The sequence below is a fragment of the Channa argus genome, chromosome 22 (genome assembly GCF_033026475.1).
Source record: "Channa argus isolate prfri chromosome 22, Channa argus male v1.0, whole genome shotgun sequence".
Classification (NCBI taxonomy): Eukaryota; Metazoa; Chordata; class Actinopteri; order Anabantiformes; family Channidae; genus Channa; species Channa argus.
The window spans coordinates 5,659,875-5,672,187 of record NC_090218.1 but is presented as its reverse complement, the minus strand read 5'-3'; the positions used below and the strand labels follow the sequence as shown (position 1 = coordinate 5,672,187).

Here is a 12,313-nt window from a genome sequence, read left to right as displayed (position 1 = left end):
TACAATTTACACAGCTGTTTTATTTCAGACAGATTTCGCTCTTCAAATCATTTTTTTTTTCATTCTCTGGCTCTGCTCTCGTATTGTTTCTATCATCTCTGCCTCTCTCTCTCTTTTTCTGCCATCCCTTCGTCTCCTCATCTTCTGGGCCACTGTGTTCTATTTTCAGGCTTCAGTTCCTGTCCAGAGGGAGAGGGTCATGGGAAAGGCCTTGTTATCACTGCTGGGACTCATAGCTTCTTGTTCTCTTTTCTTTTTCCACCTTTCTCCCTCTACCCTATCCACAGCTCGCCTACCACTTCCCTTTTAGTCATGTCCCTGTTAAAACCTATATTTTATTACTACTTCTGTCTCTATGTTTGTCTTTCTTTTTACATGTCTCATCTCTCCTCTTTCCTTGTGTCCATCTTACCCTCTGTCCACCCACTGTCCAAACCTAGGAGCATTTATTCATGTAATGATCATCGAGTTTCATAGAGCCACTAACAGGAAATAGCTCCAGTAATCTAAGAAGTAGCGATCTCACTTTAGCAACATGCGCACGCATACACACACACACACACACACACACACACACACACACACACACACACACACACACACACACACACACACACTGTGATTCTGTGAGCTCCAGTAATGTCGGGTTATAGATGCCGGCCTCTGAGACTCTGTGGCTGCTCGCGGGCGTACATGATGCCTGCAGTCTGCCACCGCACACGGAGAATCACCAAAATAAAAGACTTGAGTCACTTTGGCATTGTGTAGAATCCAAGTTATTTTGGGGTATTTAAAAATGTGTATGTGTGTTCTGTAAACATCAGATGCAAAATGACAGGTGTTAACTTTAGCGGCACACATTGTGCCGTATTTCACGGACTGTGACATGACATAGAAAGGCTGCTGTCTCCTGTCAGTCACTGAAGAACAAATCTTAGTCTCTCTCTTTTTTCCTCTCACTCATACAGATTCCCAGTTTCCAATTGATATTTCCTCCGTGAAAAGGGACCATGACTTCTTGGAACGGGATCTGGTGGAGCCCCTATGTCGGTACGGACATTTGCACACTTACAGTGGACACAAAGACCTCATTCTTTGCTTCTAAGGATCCCAGTGGATTTCAGTGCATATTTAACACGTATAAAATCACTGAATCCTCGCGTTCTCTTCTCTGACTTGTCCTTGCGACCAGGTGCTAACCACTAATCATTAGGTGTCTGACCTTGATCTCTAATGAACTCCCCATCCATGTCTCTTACTCTGACACCCAGGCTTTGATCTGGTCACCTCCCCTCTGCCATACTCTGATCTCCCACTCAAGCACAGACTCCCAGGGGGCAGAAGAAGGGGGCTGGGGGTAACTGCGAAGGAGTCACGGGGTGCCACTTTATTTTCCAGATGGCTTTGAGAGTGTTTTTTTAAGTCCCTTCACATTCCCACCTCTATGATCCTTCTGTTTCACTTCTCCTGTCAGCAGAGTTCCCTGCTTGCACCAGCATACTTTCCCCCTTCTTATCTTTTTCTCTCTTCTCTGCTCACCCCCACCTCTGCAGTGCCTATGGTAGAGGAGGGTGTGGTAATTATAGCGTAAGTGATTCCTGACAGCTCTATTGCGAGAGAATACACATCAAAAACCATGAGAACTGTCTCAAGAGCCGTAAAACACCCATTATGAGCTGTTCACAACCCCCAAGTTGCATAAAGTGGGAGAACGTGGTTAGGAGGTGGTGGTGTGACTGCAGAGGACCTTTTTGTCTGGCCCCAGTCCTCAAGAGAGTGGAAGGTAAAGAGGGTGGGGATGGGTGACAGATGAAGAGATGAGGAAAGGAAGTGAGGGGAGGAGCCGACTTTGGTTGTTTTGGTGGAGATGCACTCCCTGGAGTATAAAGATCAGTCCCAGTTGATTATGCCAGAGAACAAGGAGAAATCAGAAAAGTGAAGGTAGGGGAGGGAGGAGAAGGGTAGAGGAAAATCAAGAGGAAAGTCTGAGAAGGAAAGACGGAGGCTAAAATAAATAAAAACAGTGTTAGACTGCACATTTGCAACCTACGAGCTCTAGTATGTTTGACTGACTCTCTCTCTCTGTGTGTGTGTGTGTGTGTGTGTGTGTGTGTGCACTGCAGACGTCTAAATACTCTGAACAAGTGTGCCTCCATGAAAGTGGATGTGAGCCACCCCAAAAAGAAGGTAAGTCAGTCTTTTTGAAATATTCTTTTGCTAAAACGGTCAAGAAAATACAGCATGTTAACCCAGTGGTAAAAGTCATATGCTCCATAACATATATTTGCAGAATATTTTCACTCATTACTCATAACGGGAAAATTATGATACCACGTTCCTCAAAAGAGAACTAAACATCTTAATAATTTATAATTCTATACAAAAAATTCTTACAGCTAAAATAATACAGCTTCAAGTTTTTGCTAAATATAGACACTTTTTTAAAATCTTCTTATAGGGCGATGACTCTGATGAAGATGACCAGTTGGCCATCAGTAAACAATGGACATTTGAATGGAGCAGCAGACGTTGGTCCCGTCTACAAGACTTCCTGTTGGAAAGCACCAATGAGAGCAGCTCGACAGGCCGGGGGGAGGGTCTGCACAGCACGGTGAGCAGTGAGAGCGTGCTGACAGACCTCAGCGAGCAGGAAATCACAGAAATCTCCTCGCTGCACAGTGAGGACTCTGCTTCCGCCATGCCTGACTCTATATCTATGGCGTCCCTCTCCGCTTCCTACCAACCACCAAGGGAGCTTCCACACTACAACTCCCTGCCAATCAAGAGCAGCCGCCATGGGCAAGGAGGGAGGAGTAAAGCCAAAGAGTTTTTGCGTAGAATGGAAAAAATGCGCACTTGGGGGCCATCGACAAGGCACAAAAGTTCAAACCGCAGGCCACCACTGGTCATCAGTGGGCCGGTGTTACAGGGAGAGGAGCCTCAGGCACTGCAGATGCTTCAGTGTACTCCCATCAGCCAATTAGAGCACAGCCCTAAACACAACCACCACACCAATGGTGATATTTCCTCTGTCTCCCCTAGCAATGATTGTAAAGACCTGTCCATGATGAGTGTGAGCCCCAGCAGAGAGACAGTGTCCCTTAGTGTGAAGGAGCCTGTGTGTGTAAAAACCCGCAGTGCCAGCAAGAGAAGCAGCATGTATCTGGAGGACATGGAGCTGCCCTCTCAGGGGAAGAGGACTGAAGGACAGAGCCACTTTGGCAGAAACCAGTTTCACTCATATGAAAACCTCTTAATTCACATCCCCAAAGACCATAAACCAGGCACCTTTCCAAAAGCTCTATCCATAGAGAGCCTTGCACCTTCTTCTGGTGACAGCAATAATGATCCTCAGGCACAGGCTCTTACTTCTCCACCCGACAATGGCCTGAGTGAACCCTGGTCTGTTAACTCTCTGTCCAAGCCTTCCTGTCCTGAAGCTCCCAGGGGAAGCAGGGTGAGTGTTTACGACAATGTGCCTGGCTCCCACCTGTACGCCAGCACGGGAGACCTGCTGGACTTGGAGAAGGAGGACAACCTGTTCCCCCACCTGGATGACATCATTCAGCACGTCAGCGGTTTGCAGCAAATCGTGGACCACTGGAGCCGCAGCGTGCTCCCCGAAGGTGACACAGGGGAAGGAGAGGAGGAAGGGGAGGGCAGGACCACGCCCAGTGAAGGTGAGAGAGATGGAGTCTCCTTGAATGACACTGATTCGACAGGGACCAGTCGTGAGAGGCGAGACTCTGGAGTTGGAGCCTCTCTGACAAGACCACGGTGAGTAGCTGTGCAGGCTTTTAAAAAGATGTTTGGGCCTGCGTTCATTTTCACATCTAAGATTTTTAATTTATCATCACAACGTCTCCTGTTCCTAATTGGTATATTCTCTCATATCAGGATACGATGGCCCAGTTTCAGAACCTCTGATCATCTCAACCAACCAGCATCTTCTCTGCAGATCAGTAACCAATCAGCAGGACAGCTCGGCCTGCTGCAGAAGTTCTCTTTGCTCCGTCTCACCGCTATTATGGAGAAATACTCAATGTCTAATAAACATGGCTGGACATGGTGAGTATACACAGTGCTACACACCTACATGAAGGTTCTTCAGTGTCTGATAAAGTATACACTCACACAGTATACAGCCTCTTTATGAGGTACACCTATTCAACTGCTCATTAGCACAAATCAGCTAGTCACATCGCAGAAACTCAATGTGAATTTCAAACCAAGCACCAGAATGTGGAAGAAAGGTGATTTAAGTGACTTTGAATGTGCTATGATTGTTGGTCTGAGTAGTTCAGAAACTCCTGATCTAATGGGATTTTCATGCACAACCATCTCAAGAGTTTACAGAGGATGGTTTTAAAAAGAAGAAAATATCCAGTAGGCAGCAGTTCTCAGGGGAAAAATGCCTTGTTGATGGCAAAGGTCAGAGGAGAATGGCTGGTTCGAGCTGAAAGGCAACAGCGTATGCAGAAGAGCATATTTGAAGGAACAACCCATCAAACCTTGAAGCAGAGGGGCTACAGCAGCAGGAGCCTGCACCAGGTGCCACTCCTCTCAGCGATAAAAGCAGGAAATTGAGGCTACAGTTCACAAGGGCTCACCACAATGGGAAAATAAAAGATTGGAAACACACTGCCCTGTTTGATGAGTCTCAGTTTTGCTGAGACATTTGGATGGTAGCGTCAGAATTTGGCGTAAACAACATGAAAGCATGGACCCATCCTGCTTTGTATCAATGATTCAGAGTGGTGGTGGTCTAATGGTGTGAGCGATATTTTCTTGGCACACGCTGCACCCTAAGTACTACTTGAGCATCCTTTAACCTATCTGAATATTCATGCTGCTGTGTTCATCCCTTTATGTACCCACCTTTTGATTGCTACTTCCAGCAGGATAACACACAATGTCACAAAGCTAAAATCATCTCAAACTGGTTTCTTTAACGTGATAATGAGTTCTCTGTACTCAAGTGGCCTCTACAGCCTTGGGATTTGAATACAATAGAGCACCTTTGGGATGTGGTGGAACTGGAGATTCACTTGTTGATGCGTTCAGCACCTTTTTGAATCTATGCCACTCAGAATGAAAGCAGTTCAAAATAGGGTCAAACCCAGTACTTAATCCAGTTGTATAAAAGGATTTAAGTGTGTCTTAAAACAACAGTCATATACTTCTATCAGTGAAGGCGCCTTTTTTTGCTGTAATCATTTAATGTATGTACAAATTATGTTTTAATGGAAGTGCACTCAAAACATTGAAGTGTGTCTGATTTACATAAGAGAAACATGTTTGAGTAAAATGAACATTACATGTTTAATTACATTATATTTCCATTTACATTTATTCCTGCTCATTTTTCTTAATATATCATGTTCAGAACATATTACTTGATTTGATCAAATGTAGGCTGGATGCAACTTCATGATCTTGGGTGTAATGAGGGCCAAAACCTGCGTTGCTTGTTCCATCCAAAAATGTATTTAAATGTGCATTCAAGGCTAAAATTAGGTTTCTGCAGTCTGAGTTTTTAAATTAAGGGGATGTTCTCCATTAAAGTATTTTTACTTTGTTAATATAAAACAAATTCTTTACATTTCCCTCGACATTGTTTCCCTATTGATTTGCAGTGGAAGGAAAGCAAAAAAACAAACAAATATGGACTTTCGAACTAAAATGCTGAAAAAAAAGAACAAACCTTCTGTTTTGATATCATTATTATTTCTAGTCTAACTAAACAAAACACATACACTATGTATCTTCCATCACCTTTCTACATTAGAGCTGAAACAACAGGCCCATAGGCACAATCAACATCTTTACACATGTTTGTTTGTTTTTTATAACATCTACTTTAATTACTACACTGATATTGTCAGTTTGCATGGGTCTGTGAACACACCTCAGGGATCGGTAAAGCCAGTGCTTGTCAAAATGGCGTTGGATTTGCATTCTCACACAACAAGCCACCAGTTGCCATGACCTGCAAAAACAAGCACATCCTTGTGTTGTTGAGGGCCAGTTCTGCTCATTTTTATTATCCCCAAGAGGGAAATTCTGTTGACCAGCATGTACATGAAGAAGGAGATAATTAAAGCACAGACTGCTCTTTCTCCCACACACTTGCCTAATTGTTTTCTTCATATATTGCTCCAAGGTCCGTGCCCAAGTTTATGAAGCGCATGAAGGTGCCAGACTACAAAGAGAAGAGTGTGTTTGGTGTTCCCCTCATAGTCCATGTCCAGCGCTGTGGTTTTCCACTCCCTCTGTGTTTACAGCAGGCCCTCAGTCATCTCAGAAAACACTGTCTGGACCAGGTTAGGAAACAGCTTCTGGATTAGAGGCTGGAGTAGAATATGTGCATCTCCTCCTCATAGTACCAATGCTGGTTATTTACATTTCAAACATGAAGTAACTGACAAGCCAGTATGTGCTTTGTTTCCTATCCCTGTCTCCCCACTCGCTTTATCTTTCTCAATTCTCTCTCAGGTGGGATTGTTCCGCAAGTCTGGCGTGAAGTCTCGTATCCAGGCTCTGAGGCAGCAGTGTGAGCTGTCCCCTGACTTTGTGAGCTACGAGGACCAGTCAGCCTACGACGTGGCCGACATGGTCAAACAGTTCTTCAGAGACTTGCCTGAACCTCTGTTAACAAGCAAGCTGGGGGAAACCTTCCTGCATATTTACCAGTGTAAGTCACCTCGGAGCTATGAATCCCATAACATGCTGTCACTGCACACAAAATACTGAAGCTGTCACGACACAGAGTGTTTCCCCCAGGCACTCTGGCCTTAAAGATAATGTGGATGTGGATTGGTATAGTCGGCTTGTATTGATATTAAGGTCACAAGTTGCAGTGCTCACGGCAGGCACAGGAAGCACATAACAGTGTAGGTGACGTTTAATTTTCATATCTTTGTTAATATAAGGGCTTCATGCCTATAATTTCTTAAATGTAGGCTATGACATGTTTTTGATCATGCTCAAAATGAGCACGAGTATCAGTCAAACATCAGCCAAATCTGACTAAAATGGTATTTAATATGAACTGGAAGTTTCAGTGTCATATTATTTATATTATTTTATGTTTGTGTCATGTTTATTCATCGTGCACATGAAGACCACATCATATCTTAGGTGCTGGGCACTGCTATCTCTCTTTCTTGATCATTGTCCATTGCTCTTCATTGCGTCTACTCTTCAGATGTCCCAAAGGAGCAGAGGTTGCAGGCCGTCAGAGCAGCCATTTTGTTGATGCCAGATGAAAACAGGGAGGTTCTGCAGACATTGCTCTACTTCCTGCGTGATGTCACTTCCTTGGTGGAGGAGAACCAGATGACGCCCATGAACCTGGGTGTTTGTCTGGGCCCTTCACTTTTCAACCTCAGCATACTGAAAAACGAGACGCTGTCACCAAGGTATAAACTAATGAACACACTGATGCTCACACATACAAAAGTGTGTTGACCTGTAAACACTGCATCAATTATGGGATTCATTTGGAAACTATTTTGCTATGTGAAATTAATTACACCTTGGAGTGTAATATTTTCTGATTATCTGACTTCAGTTTCAGTTTAAACTAAATTTGATGGCACATTATTTATATTTTTTATTTTACAAGTAATCAAATTGAAATTAAAGGGAATGAAGCTATTTAGGTTAAAGAAAACACCTTTGTAAAACTGAAAAAAAGGCATTTCTTTTAATTTGCTATGTAAATTGATTTTTCTACCAGGGTGTTTTGATATTTTGTCCTCTTTCATTCTCTAAAACTGGCTGTACTGCAACTTTTCTGCATTTCTGCTGCCTGTCACTATGATAGTATCAAGCTCTTTTTATTTCAATATGACATTGTTTGGTAGAGCTAATGATTAAAATGGCCTTTACTTTTTCAAATTCAAATTCAAATTCAAATGCATTCTTCTATCCTAAAGATCGCATGCATTGTGTTCTGAATATTCTTTATAATTTCTGTTCCTCCAGGTCAATCCAGAGGAAGTACACCACGGGCCGTCCTGATGAGAAAGACCTGAACGAGAATCAGGCTGCCACCCAGGGCCTGGCACACATGATCACTGAGTGCCAACATCTGTTTCAGGTCAGCGTTGTATGATTTACGGCAGTAATTGATGGCTTATACAGTGTGTATGATGGGGTGAGTGCTACTAATGTTTCCTCATGTTTCCATAAGAGCACAAGATGATAAATCACTTATAGAAGATGTACAACTCATTGTGTTGACTAAGAAACAATACACGATGATGTCTATGCGTCTGAAATTACAAGACAAAAATAACAAAAAGGTTTGTGTGAGGTGGAGCAATGTTTCTTGTGCTGAGTCATTATTATCCAAGGCTACATTGTGTCCTAAAACTGTATATCATCATTACTTTGAGACTGTCAGTATGTACAGTTTATTGCTACTGTCAGTGAAGAGCTTTTTAGGGACTACGAAAAAAAGGTTTGATTGTGTTTTTGAGTTTTGTTACGAACAAAAGTGCACATTTGTAAATCTCTATATTCTCTAGTCCCGTTGACAAATTTTTAAATTTCACTTCATTTATCAAAGTGTACTTTTACCATGTGTGTATTTAGGCCTGATGCATGTCTGCTGACTGTTTCCTAGATCCCAGAGGAGATGATAAGTCAGTCTCGGAACTCCTACATGGAGGCTGAGCTGATGGTGCCTCCACTGGATGAGCTGTGCAAGACTCATGAGGAGGAAGTGGAAGAGGATGAGGAAGAGGAGGAGGAAGAAGGATCCTACCATGCACACCTTGAAAGCTTGGTCCAGGTGCTGCTTAAAGAAGCCAAAGATAAGAGCAAAAGCTGGGTGTCACGCTCAGCCGGTGACCATACAGAACTGGCATTTAAAAAGGTGTGTGGTCATTGGATTTCTGGAATATCATGGGATTTTTAATAGTATCATAAAAACCAGTATCTTTACAAATGACATTGGTTTTTGTTAGTTTCTCTGGAGAAGGCACAGCTAAAACGTGACTCAAGAGAGGAAATTAAATAAATGGAGAACCAAGAACACATTAATTATTATAATAATAATAATAATAATTATTATTATTATAAAGATACAAAACTAACAAGTAATCTAACACTCATAATGTTTTTGGTGGAAGGTGGAAGATGGTAACCCTCTGAGGCGGTGGCGAGTGTGTGTGGAGGTGTCAGCGACTCCCAATGAGGTTCTGCAGCGGCTGCTGAAAGAGCGCCATCTGTGGCAGACTGATCTACAGCAGGAGAAAGTTCTGGAGTCGCTGGATAAACAGACAGATGTGTACCAGTACTCATGCTTCAACATGGTGCCTCAACCCAGCTGTGACTATGTGGTGCTAAGGTCAGGATTGTTGAGATTCATTTGTATGGTTTGTTGGTTTAGAATTTTATATAGGAAGGTTTTAACGATGATATTTTAGTTTAGTTCCCTGATGATTTCTAGGATTCAATTTTCTCCTGAATAGTGAAAATAATCCTCAGGTTGAAATAATGAGAAAGGTTTTATAACGCAGCTTTTGTGTTTTTGGTCTGTCCGTCTCCTCAGATCATGGCGTACAGACCTGTGTAAAGGCTCCTGTGCACTGGTGTGTGTGTCCATCGAACATGATGACAGCCCACGCATGGGGGCAGTGAGGGGGGTTGTGCTGGAGTCACAGTATCTCCTCGAGCCCTGTGGGACGGCGAGGACGAGGCTCACACACATCTCCAGAGTGGACCTCAGGTGCGGGCGAACTTCACGAGTTCTCACAGAGAAGCTTTAAGTCAACAATGCAGTTGTTAATGTGCATTATTCCTCTTACAGGGGAAGAGCTCCAGAATGGTACAACAAGGCTTTTGGTCAACTGTGTGTTAACGAAGCCCAGAGGATCCGTTCTTCTTTCACACTTCTAGATCACATGAGCTCTGAGGCCAGGGTCTAAAACGTAGAACACTACCAGAGCAGCCAGCCTGAGAAACAGTCCAGGCAGTGGACTTTTATTTTGTTGTATTTTCACGCTGCTGAACCAAACTGAGTTTTACTGTAGAAAACTCTACTGAGTTATACAGAGGTTTTTTTTTTTTTCATTGATTCCAGTAAGTCTGCATAGAGATCTACTTATTTATTTTTAAATCAATTTTTGTACCACAGGACAAATATTGGTTTACAGTTAAATAGATTTTCTATAGGCAGCCATGTTTCATACAGCCATTTCAAGCCCACTACACATGTGTTTTTTGTAAGGATAAAGTTGTGGGGCAAAGACTATTTTGATTATTTATTGCTCAGTCTCATTCTTCAAAATCCTCATCTACAAATCCAACATCCTACTAAAATGATGCAAACAGCCAGCACCTGCAGGTGTGATCACAAGAAGATTACTCTAATATTTAATATTTAATCTGTAACACATTAATTAGATGTTAATGTAATATATATATATAAATATATACATATATATATATTTCTTTTTTGTAATATTTGCCTCCAAAAATGGCATAAAAGTTAATCATACTTAAAGTAGAAGACTAGTATTTGTATTGGTTGTTTGGAGAAATTACATAGCCTGCCTGGAATATGAATGACTAATTTGAATTATTCATGATAATATTTCTACTCAGACATAAAATGGAATAGCTGACTACAGTACATTTTACAAACAAACACACAGACTAAATATGATCACATCTTATGCACAGTTATTAATTTATTAATCCGTTAATCTCAACTGGACCTCCCGGATCTACATCAGACTTTTTTCATACTGTAGCTATGAATTTACAGTTGCATATTCACATTCATAATATGCACTTATTTATTGAGCAGCTCCAGCTCCATATAGAAAAGTGTAAAGTAAAAAAATAACTTGTGTGCTCTTCAAACGTGGAATAGTATATGAGGAATGAATACATGAGGGTACATGTCAACACTACATTGTGAAAACTGCACTACTTCCAGTACGGGGGGGACCTGGATCACAGAATGAGAAAACACTCCCCGGGTCCATAAAATCTTTTAAACCCTGGTAAACATTGTGTTGGAAATCACTGTTGATTTATTTCTCTGTCACTATTTTTAGTGTTATCCAAATGAAATGTTATTTTAAAACTGTAATTGTCACTGTATGTGTGTATGTATCTTTTTTGCGTTGTTTTGCTGTCATGTTATACAATGTCTAAGACATGTGACCATTTCACTGCTTCTGGGAAGCATGTTTGAAATTTGTGTGCATGGATGTGCCTGTGTATCTGCATTTTAGATATACAGTACTATACAGTACAGCCTGTATTGTGAATATATGTGCTATAAATGCTTTCTGTGCCAGCAAGTGAAACATCATAGCCATTCAGGAGCTTCCTATCATATTGATATGCTGAAATGTGAACTTTCCACACAGCAATCCTGCTAAAGCAATAGCAGATGAGAGCTTGCTCTGCTATGATCACTGCCTTGGCTTTTTTTGTTTCAGCTGTAGGCAGCGTTGCTATGGTGTTGCTATGATACAATATCTCTACAGTGCCACCAAAATCCTGTGTGGATGCTGTTTGCTGGAGAACAGTGATGTGTGTGTGTGTGTGTGCGTGTGTGTGTGCGTGTATAAATATGCGTGCATGAGAGAGACAAAAAGACAATGAGTGAGTGACTCTGACCTGAGCCCTCGGCTGTGTGGGTAGAGGCTCCAAATCTAACTGAGCAGCTGAGATCAAGATGATTTAGTTATTTCTGACAAAGTGACAGAAAACAGAACCATTGTTTCTAAAGAAGAGAATAAATATTATTATTCCAAAAAAGATGCTGTCTTCTGTTCAATTTTAATGACAGGGAACAATGGCATTGCAGAGCACATCATATATCATGAATGTTTTCCATTTGTTTCATGCTCGTGTCCATCGAGTGGTGCTGTTGCCCCTCTTGAATGAATCTGGACCGTATGCCATGGAGCATATTTTTAGTTAACTGAGTGTATGAAAACTCAAGCATCATTGGGTTTATCCCTGGGGACATGTTCACTGTTCACTCCACATGTCCTTTTAGTAAATGTACAGCGGAAACTAAACCTCCATAGCTTGGATCAATACTCAATCACATTTACCTACTTTTAGATGGAGGACTCCAGCAGAGGACAATGAAGGTGTAAGAAAACGGACAGCTTCTCTCCCCGGCCTCCCCTGTAAGCCAACGTTAGTCTGCAGAAACAGACTGCTTTTACTTCTACCTCATTTAACATGTCAATGACTTTATCTAGAAAGTAGGGCACACTATTACAGCTCCTGAATGTTAATGATTTTCTGCACTGTGGGTGTGCAGTAGCTCCAC

The 12,313-nt window shown here is 42.0% G+C and overlaps 1 protein-coding gene across 10 annotated transcripts in view; it reads left to right on the top strand.

The window, feature by feature from the left end:
- The window catches only part of stard13a (StAR related lipid transfer domain containing 13a), a 43,716-nt gene extending 31,929 nt beyond the window's left edge, over positions 1 to 11,787 (top strand). For 7 of the 10 annotated variants that reach the window (XM_067491340.1, XM_067491343.1, XM_067491344.1 and 4 more), the window contains 12 exons: positions 969 to 1,050; positions 2,124 to 2,187; positions 2,459 to 3,777; positions 3,898 to 4,068; positions 6,164 to 6,323; positions 6,496 to 6,694; positions 7,208 to 7,421; positions 7,990 to 8,104; positions 8,633 to 8,884; positions 9,141 to 9,358; positions 9,563 to 9,739; positions 9,821 to 11,787. In XM_067491340.1, coding sequence (XP_067347441.1) covers positions 969 to 1,050; positions 2,124 to 2,187; positions 2,459 to 3,777; positions 3,898 to 4,068; positions 6,164 to 6,323; positions 6,496 to 6,694; positions 7,208 to 7,421; positions 7,990 to 8,104; positions 8,633 to 8,884; positions 9,141 to 9,358; positions 9,563 to 9,739; positions 9,821 to 9,938 — 3,089 coding nt within the window. In that variant the 3' untranslated portion in view covers positions 9,939 to 11,787. Of the gene's footprint in view, positions 1 to 968; positions 1,051 to 2,123; positions 2,188 to 2,458; positions 3,778 to 3,897; positions 4,069 to 6,163; positions 6,324 to 6,495; positions 6,695 to 7,207; positions 7,422 to 7,989; positions 8,105 to 8,197; positions 8,310 to 8,632; positions 8,885 to 9,140; positions 9,359 to 9,562; positions 9,740 to 9,820 lie in introns of those variants that run through there. The other 3 variants (XM_067491347.1, XM_067491348.1, XR_010912071.1) reach the window with 2 other exon arrangements.
- Positions 11,788 to 12,313: the final 526 nt, after the last annotated feature.